Below are 15,669 nucleotides of genomic sequence, written 5' to 3'. Positions count from 1 at the left end.
CCAAAAATGTTAACAAACAGGTGTTAGACAGGGGATGAGCGCGCAGTTGTTTGGCAAGGTACCTGGGAAAATTCTGAGCACATGTACAGTATCCTACCGTACTATTTAAGTTGGGTTAAACCGTACTGCAGTTGTAAACTGATGTACGTTTAGTGCGCGCTATTCATTGTTAGGCAGTCTAGAAACGGGGCTTTGCCGAACGTTTTTTGTTTCATAATATCTGAGGTTCTGTAAGTTAAACTTTTTAAAGATTGTAAGACAGATTAAATCTCTTTTCATTTTATAACATAATATAGCTACTCTAACTTGTCATTTAAAATTTTTCATCAGCTTCGTGACAATTTAAATTCAAAAAGTTGTCAGTATTTTGCATCCTCAACTGCGAATTTTTTTATCGCCAGACACGCAAAAAATTCCTTTTCCTTTTCCGGGGTACTGCCCCACCAGGGCCGTAGGGCGGTCCCCTGGACCCCACGCCTTTATGCTTGGCGTTTTCTCGCGATTTTCGCGAACGTTTAAACGTTTAAACGAACGAAAAATCGGCCGTTTAAACGTTTAGGTCTTTAAACGAAAACTCACAGCCCTATATGCTTATTGTATGGTGTTCCAAGCATGCAATAAATTTGGGAACTTTGGAGACGGTCCAGCAACAGCCATCAGTGATTTGACTCGGAACGACCCTATGTTAAACTGTCATTTTGTGGAACCTATTAAAGAGAAAAGTAAATGGACTAAAACTGACTTACGATTTGCCCTTCATGTCTTCATATAATCCTTGATTGTGTAGTTACGAGTTTATCTGCAAGTTTGTCCACCTGTCAATTTGTTAAAAATTTCAATATCATTGTGTTAAGCAATGAACTTCAACCATATAGAAAGTTTCTTTCATTGTGAGCCATATGTTATAAGAAGGTGCAATTCGATGTTCAATACACTTTCCTAAAATCATCATAACGGTGAGAATAGAAAACGAATTTAGTACAGCGACATCCCCAATACCAAATGTACGCATAACTTACAACGTATGATTTTCCTAAAAGGAATTCTTTGGCAGTCTATTGGAAATATGAAGAAAACATCCAGAATTTGTTCATAGCCAGTCCTAGTTTGGGATTTTTTTATCCTATGATTCATGAGAAGTGAATTTTTGATCCTCACGCCAACTTAATCTAATATATTTTGAACAGTGTAGAGCTATGAGCGCTGTAACGTCATCACTGCACTTCTTTTCAGGAGCTGCAGAGACACTATCATTAGTAAGCTACACTGTAGCAAGGAAAGGTATCATCTCTGAAAGTAAAATAGTGATTTACATGAAACATTCCTGGTGAAATTGCAAGTTAGCAATCTTTTGGAGACTGAAAACTTTCCAGAATTCCCTAACTAGGGTTTCTTCATAATATGTTGTTCCGATATTTGTTATTTGAGACATTTCTTGAATCACAGCCGTACCCACAAAGTCTGTACATATTCCTGTGTATTGTATCAAGGCCAAGCTTAGAGCGAGATCTGATCAATTCTGACCAATGTGCCGCACAGACGTCACTTTTCGACATAAGTCAGAGTTAGATTCAAATTTTCTGGCAGGACGGGCCAACATTTCCAGCACTCTATCACAGAAACAAAAATTCACTACAGGACAAGTCTTAGGGAGATTGAAAGACAAAAATGATCTGACCGGAAGGACTGGGTCCCATTTTTCAACGGTATATCATTTAAAAACTAACATGTATGGGCTTTCAGTATATATCTCTTTGGTAAGCCTTTCCACATTGACCTGAAAAATTTTCATTGTCGTCTGGCCAAATCTTTTGACCTTGTAGCTTCTTGAGCGCCCACCTGTTACGTTGAGCGCTGTATTACGGGAAAGTGATTTACGATTCACACTACTGTACACAGTCGAGATCTGACCTAGTGACTTCCAATTGTGCATATTTTTACTTAACATGACCTGCCATATGACATGCGATGCAAGCTTGAAATCCCCAATCAGCATCAGGGGAGAAAACTAACATTTTTCGGGCCAGGCATATTGGCTAAGCTATGTGGAAAGAATAAATTTAGTAAGTGGAATCAATGTTGAGAAAATATTTTAAGGAGAAAAGTCACGTTAAGAGAAAAAATAACGAATTATGTTAACATACTTTTTTCAAGGGAGACTCTGACAGCAATCTTTGTATAGTAAACTGAAGAGAGTTGTGTCAGTAATGTATGAAGGAAAAAAGGAAATGTGATGGGGTACCTTATTTGTGTATCTGTTCAGTAATCGTAAGAAGTGTTTGGAAAAGGCTGGATTGTATGCATATGAAGCAATCCGCACCAACAAAGATCTTGAAGGTATTTCTCATCAATCATGTTTTCATAAATACTATATCACTTGTACGATTGTACTTGTACACATGAATTAATATTTACACATTGGGTTTCAGGATAGCACTGCTACCTGAACCAAATCACAGGAAAGAAGGTACCATTTTATGAAACTGTTACAACCATGCACAGAGAGGCAACCTTTGTTGCTGGTGTCAGAAGGAAAACAGAGGAGGGTCCAAAATGGGCACAAGACAATGCAGTCTAGAGTACAGCAGTACTTGGAAGGGTTTAATACAGGTTTGCGAACAAATGTGAGGCCTGTTCTGAACATGGACAAAGAACAACACTTTAGATAGCCATAGTCAGCTGGACATATCTGGCATTTTTCAGAAACTGACTCCTCGTCTGTCCTCTTGGGGAAAACATTATTAAGCGTTTCCTTGTTAATGTGTTCCAGGTTCCTTCCTCCTATGCCAAAACACAAGGAATGCTAGTAAGTAAAAGAAACTCACCTTTTTATTTTCCACTCCAAGCAGTTTGCTTAATGATAAGTATTGTGTACAAGAATCCCTAACTATATTCTTGTACCATTATTCAAGAGACTGGAAACTATTATAATACTCACTGATATTAAAAAAACTACTAAAACATCTATTCACTGCCTTCCCACCAAATACTTCATATCTAGGCATATGCCAAATCTAATTACAGGGAAGAACATCAAATAATTGCAGGCCTACCCAAGCTGATATTGAAAGAACTCAGACCAAACCACCTAGGCCTAATCTGTAATACTTTCAAAAATGCATTCCATACATACCAGCTGTTACTCTCTCCACATGGTCTAGATATGCCTTTTTCAGTTCCTCTCCTAAAAAGAATACTTTCCTCCCTAAATCATTTACTACAGTTTCTTTAATTACAAGAAATGATTTCTTCCCACATTGCCTCCAAGTCCCTTGAAAATATGTTACCTTCTCTCACTAAAATATCCTAAATCATAAAAATTTACTCAGTTCCTTCACTACCTAAATTAACTCATTCCCTGACATACTGTAGCCTAGCCAATATGCCGTCTCCCATTCCGCTCCTGAGAACGTTAGTTTTCTCCCCTTAGGCCCCTATAGTTATACTTAATTTTAGGGGAGGAACCTAACGTTTTTCAGGGGAGGAAACTAACGCAGTAACATGTTAGGAAACTAAAGGGAGCCTAACGCCACCACGGGGTATTACCTGCAAAATAACTATTGAATTCAGCCCACTGCTACTACAACTAGGCCTACATTATGTGCATCGACGATACTACTAGCCTACTATTACCTGTAGTAGTATGTACTGTACTAAGTTAGAGTTAGGGCTTGGGCTACATCGCGCCATATCATTACATTGTAAGGTTTGCAGCTGAGCTTGGCCTTACACAATGGTTTTCAGATTGCGATTTCCGGATAGAAACGTACTTTATCTTAAAAATGAAAGACCGATTTACATAAGACAAGTTTAAATGTGAATTTTTAGTTTAGCGTGCAAAATGTGTACATCCTGTGGGTGAAAGTATATGCTCCAAACATTTCATCCGTTTCGCTATGCTTGCGTGTATGAGACTAAAATCAATTCTGAAATCACACCAAGAAAAGATTCCCTAATTAGTTAATTACCTACTTTAAATTACCTACTAATTAACTCTTTAGTAAACTTCAGAAGGAATGACATCTTTAGACGGCCAGTCACAGTTCACGAATAACCACACCTAGCCTAGACTAGAGTTGCGTTAACTAACTTGGCGGCCATGTTTCGATTTGAAGTTAGCATACTTGTTGGAAGCGATAGCTTTCCATAAAGGTACCACACCACAATTAGCGTATAGTGTACATCCACTCGAAAATGTAACCATAGTCAGAAGAAAAGAGCTATGTCAATGATCTAAGGTAATGCTTGTTTTAGCATATTTTCAGTTGTCATCATTGTTTTTGCTGCCCTTTCAAGTTTATCATCAAAAGCTCTGCGAGATCTCGCTTTCGGGAACAACACAAGAGAAAAATCTTCTCTTGTCGCACTTTATCTCTTCCCCCCCCCCCCCCCGCAATTGATGTCACCATCAGCCATTTCTCACCATCCCCGGACCCCGGTCCTTTACAGAAAGAAGTACCTTCTCTCGTCGGTGAGTACTTTGATCAAAGTAAAATTGTTATATCCTAATACTCAGTAAACCACCAAAGCAGGTGTCCCAGTAGGTTTACATAAGGGTGTTACTAAAACGAATGATTACGTTACACATAACGACAATATGTTGTACACACTAAGAAATTGCGTTGCCTAAATCGAATGACAGTGAATGACAGCACAGATTTTGCTTCAACCGGATATCACAGTTCAGACTTCGTGGGTATATTAAATCCACGCAAACCGAGTGGACGTATGGCAAGCCGTTTTAACATTTACCTCGCAATTCGACTTAAGTGGAATACATTCTACTTAAGTGGAATACATTCTACTTAAGTGAAATGGAATTCCACTTAAGTGAAATGTATTCCACTTAAGTGGAATTCAATTTCACTTAAGTGGAAATGGACATTTCTATTTCACTTAAGTGGAAATGCATACCACTTAAGTGGAATTGTATTTCACTTAAGTGGAATACAATTCCACTTAAGTGGAATTGTATTCCACTTAAGCTAAATAGCCCATCTATTTCACTTAAGTGGAATACAATTCCACTTAAGTGGAATGCATTTCCACTTAAGTGGAATTGTATTCCACTTAAGTGAAATAGACAGGACATTCCACTTAAGTGGAATTGCATTCCACTTAAGTGGAATTGTATTCCACTTAAGTGGAATTGTATTCCACTTAAGTGGAAATGCATTTCACTTAAGTGGAATACAATTCCACTTAAGTGGAATGCAATTCCACTTAAGTGAAATAGAATTTAGCTTAAGTAAAATGCAGTGACAAGTTGATGAATTCAGCTTAAGTAAAATACAATTAAGCTTAAGTGGAATAGAATTCCACTTAAGTGGAATACAATTCCACTTAAGTGGAATTCTATTCCACTTAAGTGAAATGTATTCGACTTAAGTCTAATTGCGAGGTAAATGTTAAAACGGCTTGCCATATGGACGCGAAGTGCGTGGCTTACAGATCTAGTAAAGTACTGACAAGATACGAAAACACCTTATAGTAAGCGAAATTGTAAGTCTGATTTTAAAAAGTCAATTTAACGGCATTTTTCCGATATTTATTGTTCACACTAACAATTCTATCATCTTGAAACTGCTAGAAATTTTAGGATGTGCACGTCCTATATATTTCTGTAAAGAAATGATTTTTTTTTTTTCAGGTGGAGGAGGTACAAAAGGGACTGGTAAAAGGAGAAAATTTGCGTCAGTTATGGAGCTACTCTGTAACAATGGCGTAGGGAAGGGGGAAAGGGGTTTCCCCGCCCCCCTGGCGGAAATTTTTCCCCAAAAATCGGAAAATTGGGGTCAAAATCTCAAAAATCCTAGTTGATATTTTGCGCAGAAAACCAATAACCGCATTTACTCCACTCCTTATTCATTATGTCTCTTCTCACCACCGTCCTTCGTTGTCATTCGGTGTAATTCGCTGTCATTCGCGAATGATAATTAACCCTGTACAAACTTACAAAGTCAATTGTCATTCGGTCATTCACTGTCATTCGTTTTAGTTTGTCCTTTACATAATCTGTCCCTAGACCATCCAATTATAGGTGACATTATAACCTATTATCCATAACTCAATTTGACCTGTCACTGATTCTCCAGGCGCGTATCCAGGGGGGGGGGGGCGTTGGGGGCGGGCGCCCCCAGGTAAGAAAAAGAGGAGAGAGAAAAAGAGAGAAGAAAAAAAGGAAGAAAGACGGAGGAATTAAGGAGGAAGGAGAGGAAGGAAGGGAAAAGAAAAAGAAGAGAAAAAGGAGAAAAGGAGGGAGTAGAAGAAAAACGCCTAGACACCGGGAAGATAAAGAGGAACAATCATAATTACAGCTCTGAACCCTATTATATACACAGGGTAGCCAGTGACGGATCGAAGATTTCGGAAGGGACGTGCGCCTCAGCTTACCCCTTACACTGACAACTCCATTTTTGACGTTTCCATTTATGTCTTTCGATGCCATACTGTCGGGCAGAATTAAAGTGTTATGCAACGCGAACTGAATGTTAATTGTTACCTGCACCCCTAGTACCGTAACTCATACAATTAATCTAAACATAAATTCCGCATGCGATTTGAGAATTGAGCACATTTCCGGTGAATATCATGAAGTGGATCCAAAGGCATATCATTGCCGGCGGGAGGGGGGTGGGCCGACGCACCCATCACTTCTTGAGATTGCTCCCATCTGCATGAAAACGCGCACCCCATAACCCTATGCCCACCCCTCTAATCGCTTCCCGATGAGTTACAAAACCAGAACCATGATATACAAAAGTCTGCTTGGATTATTTTTTTCTGCAGATGCCCATGCATTTCCCCAAACTAAATTTCTAAGCCACGAGATCGAGATGGGGTGCGCATCGTTGGGTCTGGGAAATGTTGTTTCCGGCGATGTGGGGGGAGTATTTGCCAAAAATTTCTTGTACGCTATACACGCGAACCCATGGTCGCGCTCCGCTTAGATAGTATCAGAGAACAGACACGCGTCCCCACCATTATCCAAGACTGATCTGCGCCCTTGCACCAATATGTTAACTGTGTCTGAATTTTCAAAATTTACCTGACAAACACTCCTAAAATGGAGGTTTTTCTGTATTGGCTGTACCAGGGTTCTGCCCAGGGTGGATTGAGTGCCGGCAGGACTATCTAAGCGGAGCGCCACCATCGGTTGGCGCGGAGCGTACAAGAAAATTTTGGGTTTTGGAAACCCCCAGATGGCCGGAAACGGCCCTTCCCAAGTATTCTGAGCCACATGTAGACAGCTTTGAAATGAGATCTCATGTCTGGAATTTTTCATGATTAATGAAAAAAGTTAGGACAAATATCTGGAGCACCAGAGTACAGACCAGCCGGTGGTGCCTATTAAATAAATCATTCAGGCTGAGATGATAATTTTAGATGGACAGTGAGTGAGAGTCCACTCCCAAATAAAGACGAATCATAATGAATTATGTATTCTCTCTCATTTATTCAACATCGGGCCTATGAAATCGGTCCATTGAAAGAGTAAACTAGTGAATAACTCCGATCAACTCCGCGATATCATGCAGTGAACCTTCGAACAGCGTTTATTACTGCAGTGTTTAACCCTACCCAACTACCACGGTACATGTGCTGCGAATTTTCCCAGGTACCTTGCCAAAAAACTGTGAGCTCATCCCCTTTCTATAACACCTGTTTGTTAACATTTTTTGGCACGTTGCCAGGGAACTTTTAATGGAGTAAACTTTTTTCGTTCCACTCTAGAATTAATTAGGTCAGTCAGTAAAGGATCGGTAAAGTTATGCGAAATGATATCTTAGACGTTCAAGAAAAGTAGGTAAAATATTCCCGTTACATTTACTGTAGGTAAGTAAAACACACCTCAAGCCAACTGACTCCTCCGCATGCACACCCCATGAAACACGAGGCACAGTCCATACCATACACGCATAGCACGATATCAAGACCCCTTGCTATGGCCATCTTTATGAAAGTTACCCTTGTAATCACATGTTTTAGGCCACTTGGCATGATTAACTCAATGCTAAATATTGTTTCCATGTTCTTGTAGAAAACGTAAACTCCGCAAAATACAATTAGTTGTGATTTTGTAGTTAATAAAGTGCCGGTCGGAAAAGTCACTCAGGCAGATTGTGGCGGTCGGTAATTCAGCGTGCTGGTCGGGCCCGACCGGCAGCGGCAGAACCCTGCTGTACATAGATGAATTTTGTTCAACATTATGGGTATGTTTACAAGTGAATTGATTTCACGAGAAATGTGAATTTTCAAATTCTGAACGAACAATGGGCTTAAATCCTTGAAAAGTGGGCCGCGACGTATAGAATCACCTACAAAAGCAATGATCCACAGGAGATGCGATTTGGTCGAACATGATGTGTGACTGGTGACAATCTTCAAAAAGGTAACGGATGGAGAAAAAAAATATTGGGAAAATACTTGGTTACTCAGGCAATGATGAACATCTATAGTTGGTCATTTTCAAGCCCGAGAAGTGTAATTTCCGGTGTTCTGAGGGGTGTCAAAACCAGAAATTTTCTTGTATGCTGCGCGCAAATCTATGGTGGCGCTCCGCTTAGATAGTAATTCGAGCCCCGGGTTAGGACCGAATGATTATTGTACCCAATTATTCAACCTCTAGCGAAAAAAAAAAACCTGCAAATGTTCAGTCATCCATGATAATGTAAATTTGGCTGGACAATTCTCGGAGAGGGGCATTCCAGGTTTCCTTAACGTTCCAAAACGACTCACTGGGTGTTATTATTTGACAGCGCATAGCCCTGTAATTATAGGCCCGTTACTCTCAATAGTGTCGTTTGTAAGACCATGGAGTCTATTGTTAAAAAGTCTATGGTTAGTCACTTCAGCAGTCAGTCTTTGATCGGAGAGTCTCAACATGGCTTTTGTCAAAAAAGGTCTAGTCTCACTAAATATCCTTGAGTTTATGGAAGATGTAACAAGCTCACTCAATAGGCAGAAGCCTGTAGATGTTGTGTTCCTGAATTTTCAAAAGGCCTTTGATAAAATTCCCCACCAGCGTGTTTTCCTTAGGCTGAGTATGTGTGTCAATGGGGATTTACTGTCTTGGATATTCTGAGGTCTCTAATTTCAAAAGCGATTTTGAGAAGTTTTAAACGGATTTGGGTATAAGGTTTTTTCTTGCTCTCAGGGATCGATGGCAAATGCCTTTTTAATATTGATAAATGCAAGGTGATGCATATTGGTAGTATAGTAACCAAAAGTATACCTACAATCTTTATTATTATTTACCATATATATATATAGTGTCTTTTCATGCTTAAGCATGTTCAAGAGCGCTTTACACTAACGCGCTTGACACCAAAATGACAAACCCTTAAAATATGAAAAATAAACTTGACGCAGCTTAAATAATACAAAGAAAAATAAATATTAACGTTGGAATCATTGATAAAACAATATAGATTTACAGTGAAATTCCTAAAAAGGAAAAGTGAGTTTTAAGTAATTTTAAGTAACAAAATTACAAAACCCCTTAAACTATGAAAAATAACACTAGGATGATTAGCATGTTCCTTATTATAGGCGGTTACCACTGTTGAATCTCACCACACTGGAGCTTAGGAGGTTACGTTATGACTAGATTCAGGTTTTCAAGATTGTGTATGGTCTTGACAATTTATCCTTCGACTTTTTCATGTTTGCTAATAGTAGTTGTACCAGAGGTCATTGTCTTAAAGGGTGTGAAGATTATCCCTAAAAGAAACATCTGATGCCAATAATCTGACCTAGTTTCGAATGAGGTGTAACAGAAGTGTTAGACACCATCATCGATCCCTATAGTAGTAGTAATAGTAGTAGATTCAACTGTAGGGACATGTCGTTAATGGTATGGTTGGGAACATTTAAGTGTTCTCCCAGTCTTCATGGTGTTGACTGTGGATCTGTGACCATAGAATCGCTTCTTGAAGGTGGTTTTGGTTTCGCCAACATACTGGATGCCGCAAACTCTACAAGAGATAAGATAGATGATAATATACATCCAGTAGAAACTCTTGAGCGAAACAAGAGGATTCCACAGCAACACCTGGCAGATGGGGAACACTATGATAAACTTTGAGCGCTTCTAGCTCAAAATCTAAACTGTCATGGTGGCAAAGGTTAATTTTTTTTTATGATAGCCCATTCCATTAACTATCATGTGGGTGGGTTGGATATGTCAGTTGAAAACTTCTATCTATGCTCTAGCAGCCTTGGAAAGTGACAAGTTCAGTCTGTAAGTCAAGTTTGTGACCAAGTAATTGTAGTGCATACCTGTAACACTTCACTGTACGACTTGAAAGCAACACTGCTCTGAAATGACAAGGAGCGCGAAATGTCACAAAAAATAATGTCACAAAAAATAATTTGAAATGTAAGTTTTTTAATGGATTTAAGTTTGAATGATATTGATAAACCCAAATGGGAGGCGTTTTTATTATAAATTTTCATCCTTTCTTATCTTTTGATGATTAAGTGAAATCAGGAGATACATATATGTGATGACGGCAATGAAATGATAACTTTGAAATAAAGTAATTCATTTTGATAAATTAAGGATAACGGGAAAGGAAGTATTGATTTTCTATTCGTAGTTGTTTGTGGCATTTTGCAATTCCTTAACAGAAAACTTTTGGAAATCTGACAAAATTCACATGAGTGTCTAAGACGTGGGAATCTCTGTAATAGTATTGGTCAGGTTAATCCTTGAATTGATCTCCTCCAATTTATCTAAATTTGGATCAATGAGACTAGTCCATGATGACTACAACGTACATGACTGGTGAACTTTCACATCCTCCTTATTTCCTCACTAAATCATTTGCACCCATGCTAAAGGCCTTTCTTTTAAGCCCTTCTTTGTGAGATTATGAGATGGTACTCCCGATAGCATGGAGTAGCATGGGTAAGCAGATAGGGAATACTGATCTTGCATTGGGGTTTAGTAACGATCAGGCTAAGAAGCCTTCATATCAGTTTTGATAACTAAAATATGATTAAACAGGTCAAGATGATTATCTTTATTTATTCTCCCATAGTTCTTGAATAAGTGATTGAAAAACAAAATATGAGTTCTCTCAGGTAACTTACAATGTCGTAATGTAGAAAAAGATTATCATAAAACATACTGGTAAACATCACCACTTTAAAAATATTACTATTGCTGTAATTAATTAAATGCTTCAAAGAACCAATCACAAGTGAAGTCAAGATGTTTCCAGTAAGCTCGGTCTAAAGTATGCATGTTCCCTGACATAAAAAGCATTTGCCTATAGTATCATTGTTCTGAAAGTATAACAATATACAAATTCTTAGCCTGTTCTTTAAATCCAAAAATAAAAACTTGAGTTAATACGTTCCAAGGATGCAGCAAACAAAGTTAGCTTTTAGGGACTTAAATGTATTGCATGCCATAACATGACATTCTCTTAAAGAGAATGTCAAAATGTATATAACAATAGTGGATGCAAGAGAGATCTTATGAGGTATTAATATACAATATAAAACTGCATTGGCAATTACAGCAAATTGCCTAAAATATCAAACATTACAAAATTAATTACAAATAAAGACAAGAGCATCAATGCCGCAGTATCTCAATACTGGAAATTCTAATTTCGATTCCTAATTTCATATCTTTGCTCTGTCTCTACAATTATCAATATCAATCATGGTACACCAAATATAGCACTTGCATTTACACTACTTTGCCACGAATAGTCTCTGCAGGTTTAATACTCTTCATCCTGCGAGTGTTGCCTTTAACGCTCATTGCCTGTTTGTCGTTGCAAGGTTTAGTAATGTCATTGAATATTTAAGAACTTGTTTTATATGTGGTATCCTTCAACTTGGGTCAGTCTCTGTTGGACTTTTTGGTCATATAGTTTGACGTCAATGACAACGGCCAAAAGGCGAACAACTCTACCATATTCTAGATGCCTGCCTTGAGAAAGCTAGGCTTATCAACCTAGGGCGTATGTTACTGTAGACTGTAGTGGTGACTACCATCAAAACTGTGTCCACTTCCAAGTAGTGTTCAAACGATTACGCATAACAGAAAATACCGATTATTTTATTCATAATCGTTCCGATTCCGATGATTTGAAAAAGAGAAAATATCCCGTTTATACGAAATCGGCAATAAAGTTTGTGATAGAAACAATTATTGTTGTGATTTTCCTGTTTCCCTTTTGTTTTCGTTGTAATACACTGCTCTTAGGTATCCTTTTGTATGTACCAAATCACCTCTGGAGTTTCACAGAAAGAATTTTTTTTTTTAAATTACAAATTTCCAAAATACAAAAATATAACATCCTACCTAGTCAGCACTGTGCTAAGCGAATGGCCTTACCACCTTGACGTGTATGTCACCTGTTAATGGCTTGAAATGGCTAAGAATAGTTACTCAAAATATCCACCTCAAAAAGCATCTCAGACAAACCATCCATCTTCAAGCTTTACCAAAGTGTAAATTTTAATTACATATTATCTACATTCCGACAATATTTTGTACTTATTTTCAGTATTATACCGTTTATGAACAAATAGAAATGTTACGATCTTGAAGTTAAACATACCTATTCGTTACCTGTTTAACTCCATTCAAGTTCAATTAGAAATGTATGCTCAGGCCAATCAAACTGAAAAGCAAATTGTACCATCCTAACTTGTTTAAAATTACTCTAAAATGTTACCAGATTGATTTAAAGAAATAATAACAACTAGAAACTACTCCAATCAAAATACAACATTCCTTCTTTAAGACATAGCACATACCTTCCAAACAAATGCCGATTTCCAGCAAATTGAAAGTTGTGAACTAAGCTGCGCATTGCGATGGTTAGGCTACAGTTCCCATTGACTCAGTGTGGTTGTTAGGCTAACCTGTGGTTGAAGGTTGCAGTATTTCATGGATATTTTAGTTCGAGCTAACTGCGTCACAATTTCAACAAATAAAGATATTAAAAAATTTGAACTTTTGTTGGCCTATATGATATATGCTTGCTCTGGTAATTCCAGAGAAAAAGAACTTTGTATGAAGATGCTGAAACTTTTTGAAGAGAAGAGAGAGTCCCACTTACTGTTACAATATCTCTATACATGTAATGTATTGAGATAAAAAAAAATGAACGTAAACCAACGCAGTTTGTCTAAAGGGCAGAGATTGAAATCAGAACCAGAAAGCCATTGTGAAACAAAATGATGACTTTTGTTATCACGGCACAATAAGTTGGCACAAAAGGCCTGCCATAGTTAATAGATAATATATGTCAGTTCATGGACCAAAAGAATATGCTAAAAGTTAGAAAAGCTTTATATGGCCTACTACTAACAGAATCAAACATAATTGTAAAACATGTTAACAAATTGAGGTCTAACATTTTGTGTGTGTGAGTGTTTTTCCTGATGTTATATTGTAGTTTTCTTGATGGATTATTTGAATTAGACATGCGAATATAAAGTGAGTTTGGTACATTTATGCTTAAACAGTATAACAAAGTTCTACCTTCCAACTTTCATGAGATTCATGAGAATAATATTAGAAGTCGAATTGTATCAGTCATAAACGTGCTCGGCTGCTTCGTTCTCTGCTTGAGACTTGTTAAATTTAAATTGTTTACTGAACACTTTTACAAATTACACAAAGTGTTTGATCTCTTAACCATTTCTAAGTAGTTGATAATGGACTCTTCTTTTCTTGGTCATTTTTCCCTATAATAAGACCTCGAATAAGCTATTTTGTAATCAAATCTCCACACAATTCAGTGCATTTGTAATAATTTAAAACAAAACGTTGAACTGCAAAATTGTAAGCAATGGTTATATCGAATGAAAATGGGTGCGATTCCTGCAAGGCCACACGATATGCAAGGTACCCGTTTGCAAATGGGCCCTTTAATATAACTGCCATAACAGTTTACCTGCCTCGTGCATTTTAATAGGCTCTCGCAGTAGATCACAGGAAATTTGAGCTGTGCAAGTGACCTTTCCACGCTGGTTTCCTTTGCAAGCCTTGGCGAATAGATTATGTAAAACACGGCTAACGTTGATTTATACTGTTGCGGCAGTTACATGGCTGATTTATACTGATGTGGCAGTTAGAAGTGGCGTCAGTGTATCATCATCTGGTACCTTCAGTTTGCTTACTCTAGCCTTTTGACAGTCTGTACCCCTGCAGCAAAATAAATTGCAACATTTGCAACGAAATGTGAACATAGATCTACATTACAACGCAAATAAAGTTTAACATTGTTTTACCCAATTCTGTTCAAGAAAATATAGTTTTTACTTTGCTGTTTTGAACAGGCTGCAGTGACGTCATCTATAATTCACTCTTAAGAAGATATTGTTATGTAATATATATCAATTACGTATGGCCGACACTGCATCATATTTGATAAACACAACTTACAAACCAGTGTGTATCCTTTCTTTATCTGAAACCCATAAGGAGTATATATCATGCTACTTCACAGGGGGAGGGGGGTTGAAGTAGCACAATGTATACTACTCCCTTATTGGTCAAGCCTGTCTATAGAAAAACAGTCCTCAAATTCACTCAAGCATTAATAATTTGTTACTTCATAGCATAAACTACCCCAAATACTGCCATAAGGATTCATCCTTGAGCACACCTACATTGACCAGTCACCTGTATGATTGTAAACACAAGTGCTCTCATGGCCAGTACTACTTTCCGGTGTGTGATGACAAGTTTGGCTTGACCACTGAAATAATACACTGTGTGTTTAATATTGAATTTGTGCAGAAGAGCGTTCAGTATGACTAGCATTACCAACTCTTGTAGATATTCAATCTCCCCTGTTTTTGGCCAAAAACAGGGGATTTGGGTGGTATTTGCTATAGGCAGGGATGATCGTAATGATGGGGGTTTGTGTATGTTAACTCAATAAATCACAAATCATACGAAAAAATACATATAAAATTACTTACTGCCATACTTCCCGGAATTCCCTAACCTGTACAAAAGAAGTCAATCATAAATGATAGCTGTAATTTTATTGTATGACACCATAATTCAGTTTTCAAATGTATGGCTGTTAGGGATTTGTGAAATCACCTTGTCAATCACATGAGATTAGAAAATATGGAGCAAAATCAACCTAATGTTACCCTTAATATTACTTTTTCATAGTAATAGGAGTTAAAAGAGTAACATTAATAAGCTAATTGTTTGTTATGTCTTTGTATTTACCTATTATATAACTCTAATGAATCGGTGAATCACTAATGTTTTCGAAGATCTAGTAGCAAGCATTATGTAACTTATATAAATATAGCAAAACTACACATTTCCTATTTGCAATATGTAATCTATTCTTTTGTGTTCAAGGTGCACATAGCGACCATCTTTTTTTAAATCGTCCCTTGCAAACATTATAATATTTCTATATATGCCGAAAAATGTTCAGATTATTTTGTAGGTTAATGATCAATCTCCTCCATTACATTGTTCATCGGGATTAAACCAATGATTTTGTGTATTGTAATACATTAATACTTCACTACCTACCTCCTTGCTGTAAACTGCATCTGTCACATCGAGCGTACGATCATGATACTATAAGTTAGATACAATAGGAAGGTTTATGGGCTTAACAATATGACGTCACAAAATCACTTCAACAGTGATGAGGCGAA

At 37.5% G+C, this 15,669-nt stretch overlaps 3 protein-coding genes across 6 annotated transcripts in view; 1 reads left to right on the top strand and 2 right to left on the bottom strand.

The window, feature by feature from the left end:
• LOC139982136 (uncharacterized) overlaps positions 1 to 4,356 on the bottom strand; it is a 175,332-nt gene extending 170,976 nt beyond the window's left edge. Inside the window, exons 1-2 of the mRNA XM_071994736.1 lie at positions 3,983 to 4,356; positions 747 to 815 (exon numbers count right to left, since the gene is read on the bottom strand). The gene's annotated coding sequence lies outside the window, so the exon portion shown is untranslated. The remainder of the gene's footprint in view (positions 1 to 746; positions 816 to 3,982) is intronic.
• LOC139982126 (uncharacterized) overlaps positions 1 to 15,669 on the bottom strand; it is a 153,372-nt gene that overhangs the window by 29,331 nt on the left and 108,372 nt on the right. For 3 of the 4 annotated variants that reach the window (XM_071994705.1, XM_071994706.1, XM_071994707.1), the window contains 3 exons: positions 15,542 to 15,589; positions 14,962 to 14,987; positions 11,017 to 14,179 (listed from right to left, as the gene is read on the bottom strand). The exons of the other annotated variant lie outside the window; for it this stretch is intronic. In XM_071994705.1, coding sequence (XP_071850806.1) covers positions 14,089 to 14,179; positions 14,962 to 14,987; positions 15,542 to 15,589 — 165 coding nt within the window. In that variant the 3' untranslated portion in view covers positions 11,017 to 14,088. Of the gene's footprint in view, positions 1 to 11,016; positions 14,180 to 14,961; positions 14,988 to 15,541; positions 15,590 to 15,669 lie in introns of those variants that run through there. 4 annotated transcript variants of the gene reach the window in all.
• LOC139982131 (uncharacterized) overlaps positions 1 to 15,669 on the top strand; it is a 221,487-nt gene that overhangs the window by 136,882 nt on the left and 68,936 nt on the right. The window lies entirely within an intron of this gene.

The sequence above is a fragment of the Apostichopus japonicus genome, chromosome 16, assembly GCF_037975245.1.
Source record: "Apostichopus japonicus isolate 1M-3 chromosome 16, ASM3797524v1, whole genome shotgun sequence".
In the NCBI taxonomy this organism is placed as follows: domain Eukaryota; kingdom Metazoa; phylum Echinodermata; class Holothuroidea; order Aspidochirotida; family Stichopodidae; genus Apostichopus; species Apostichopus japonicus.
This window is presented reverse-complemented; position numbering and strand designations above follow the sequence as displayed.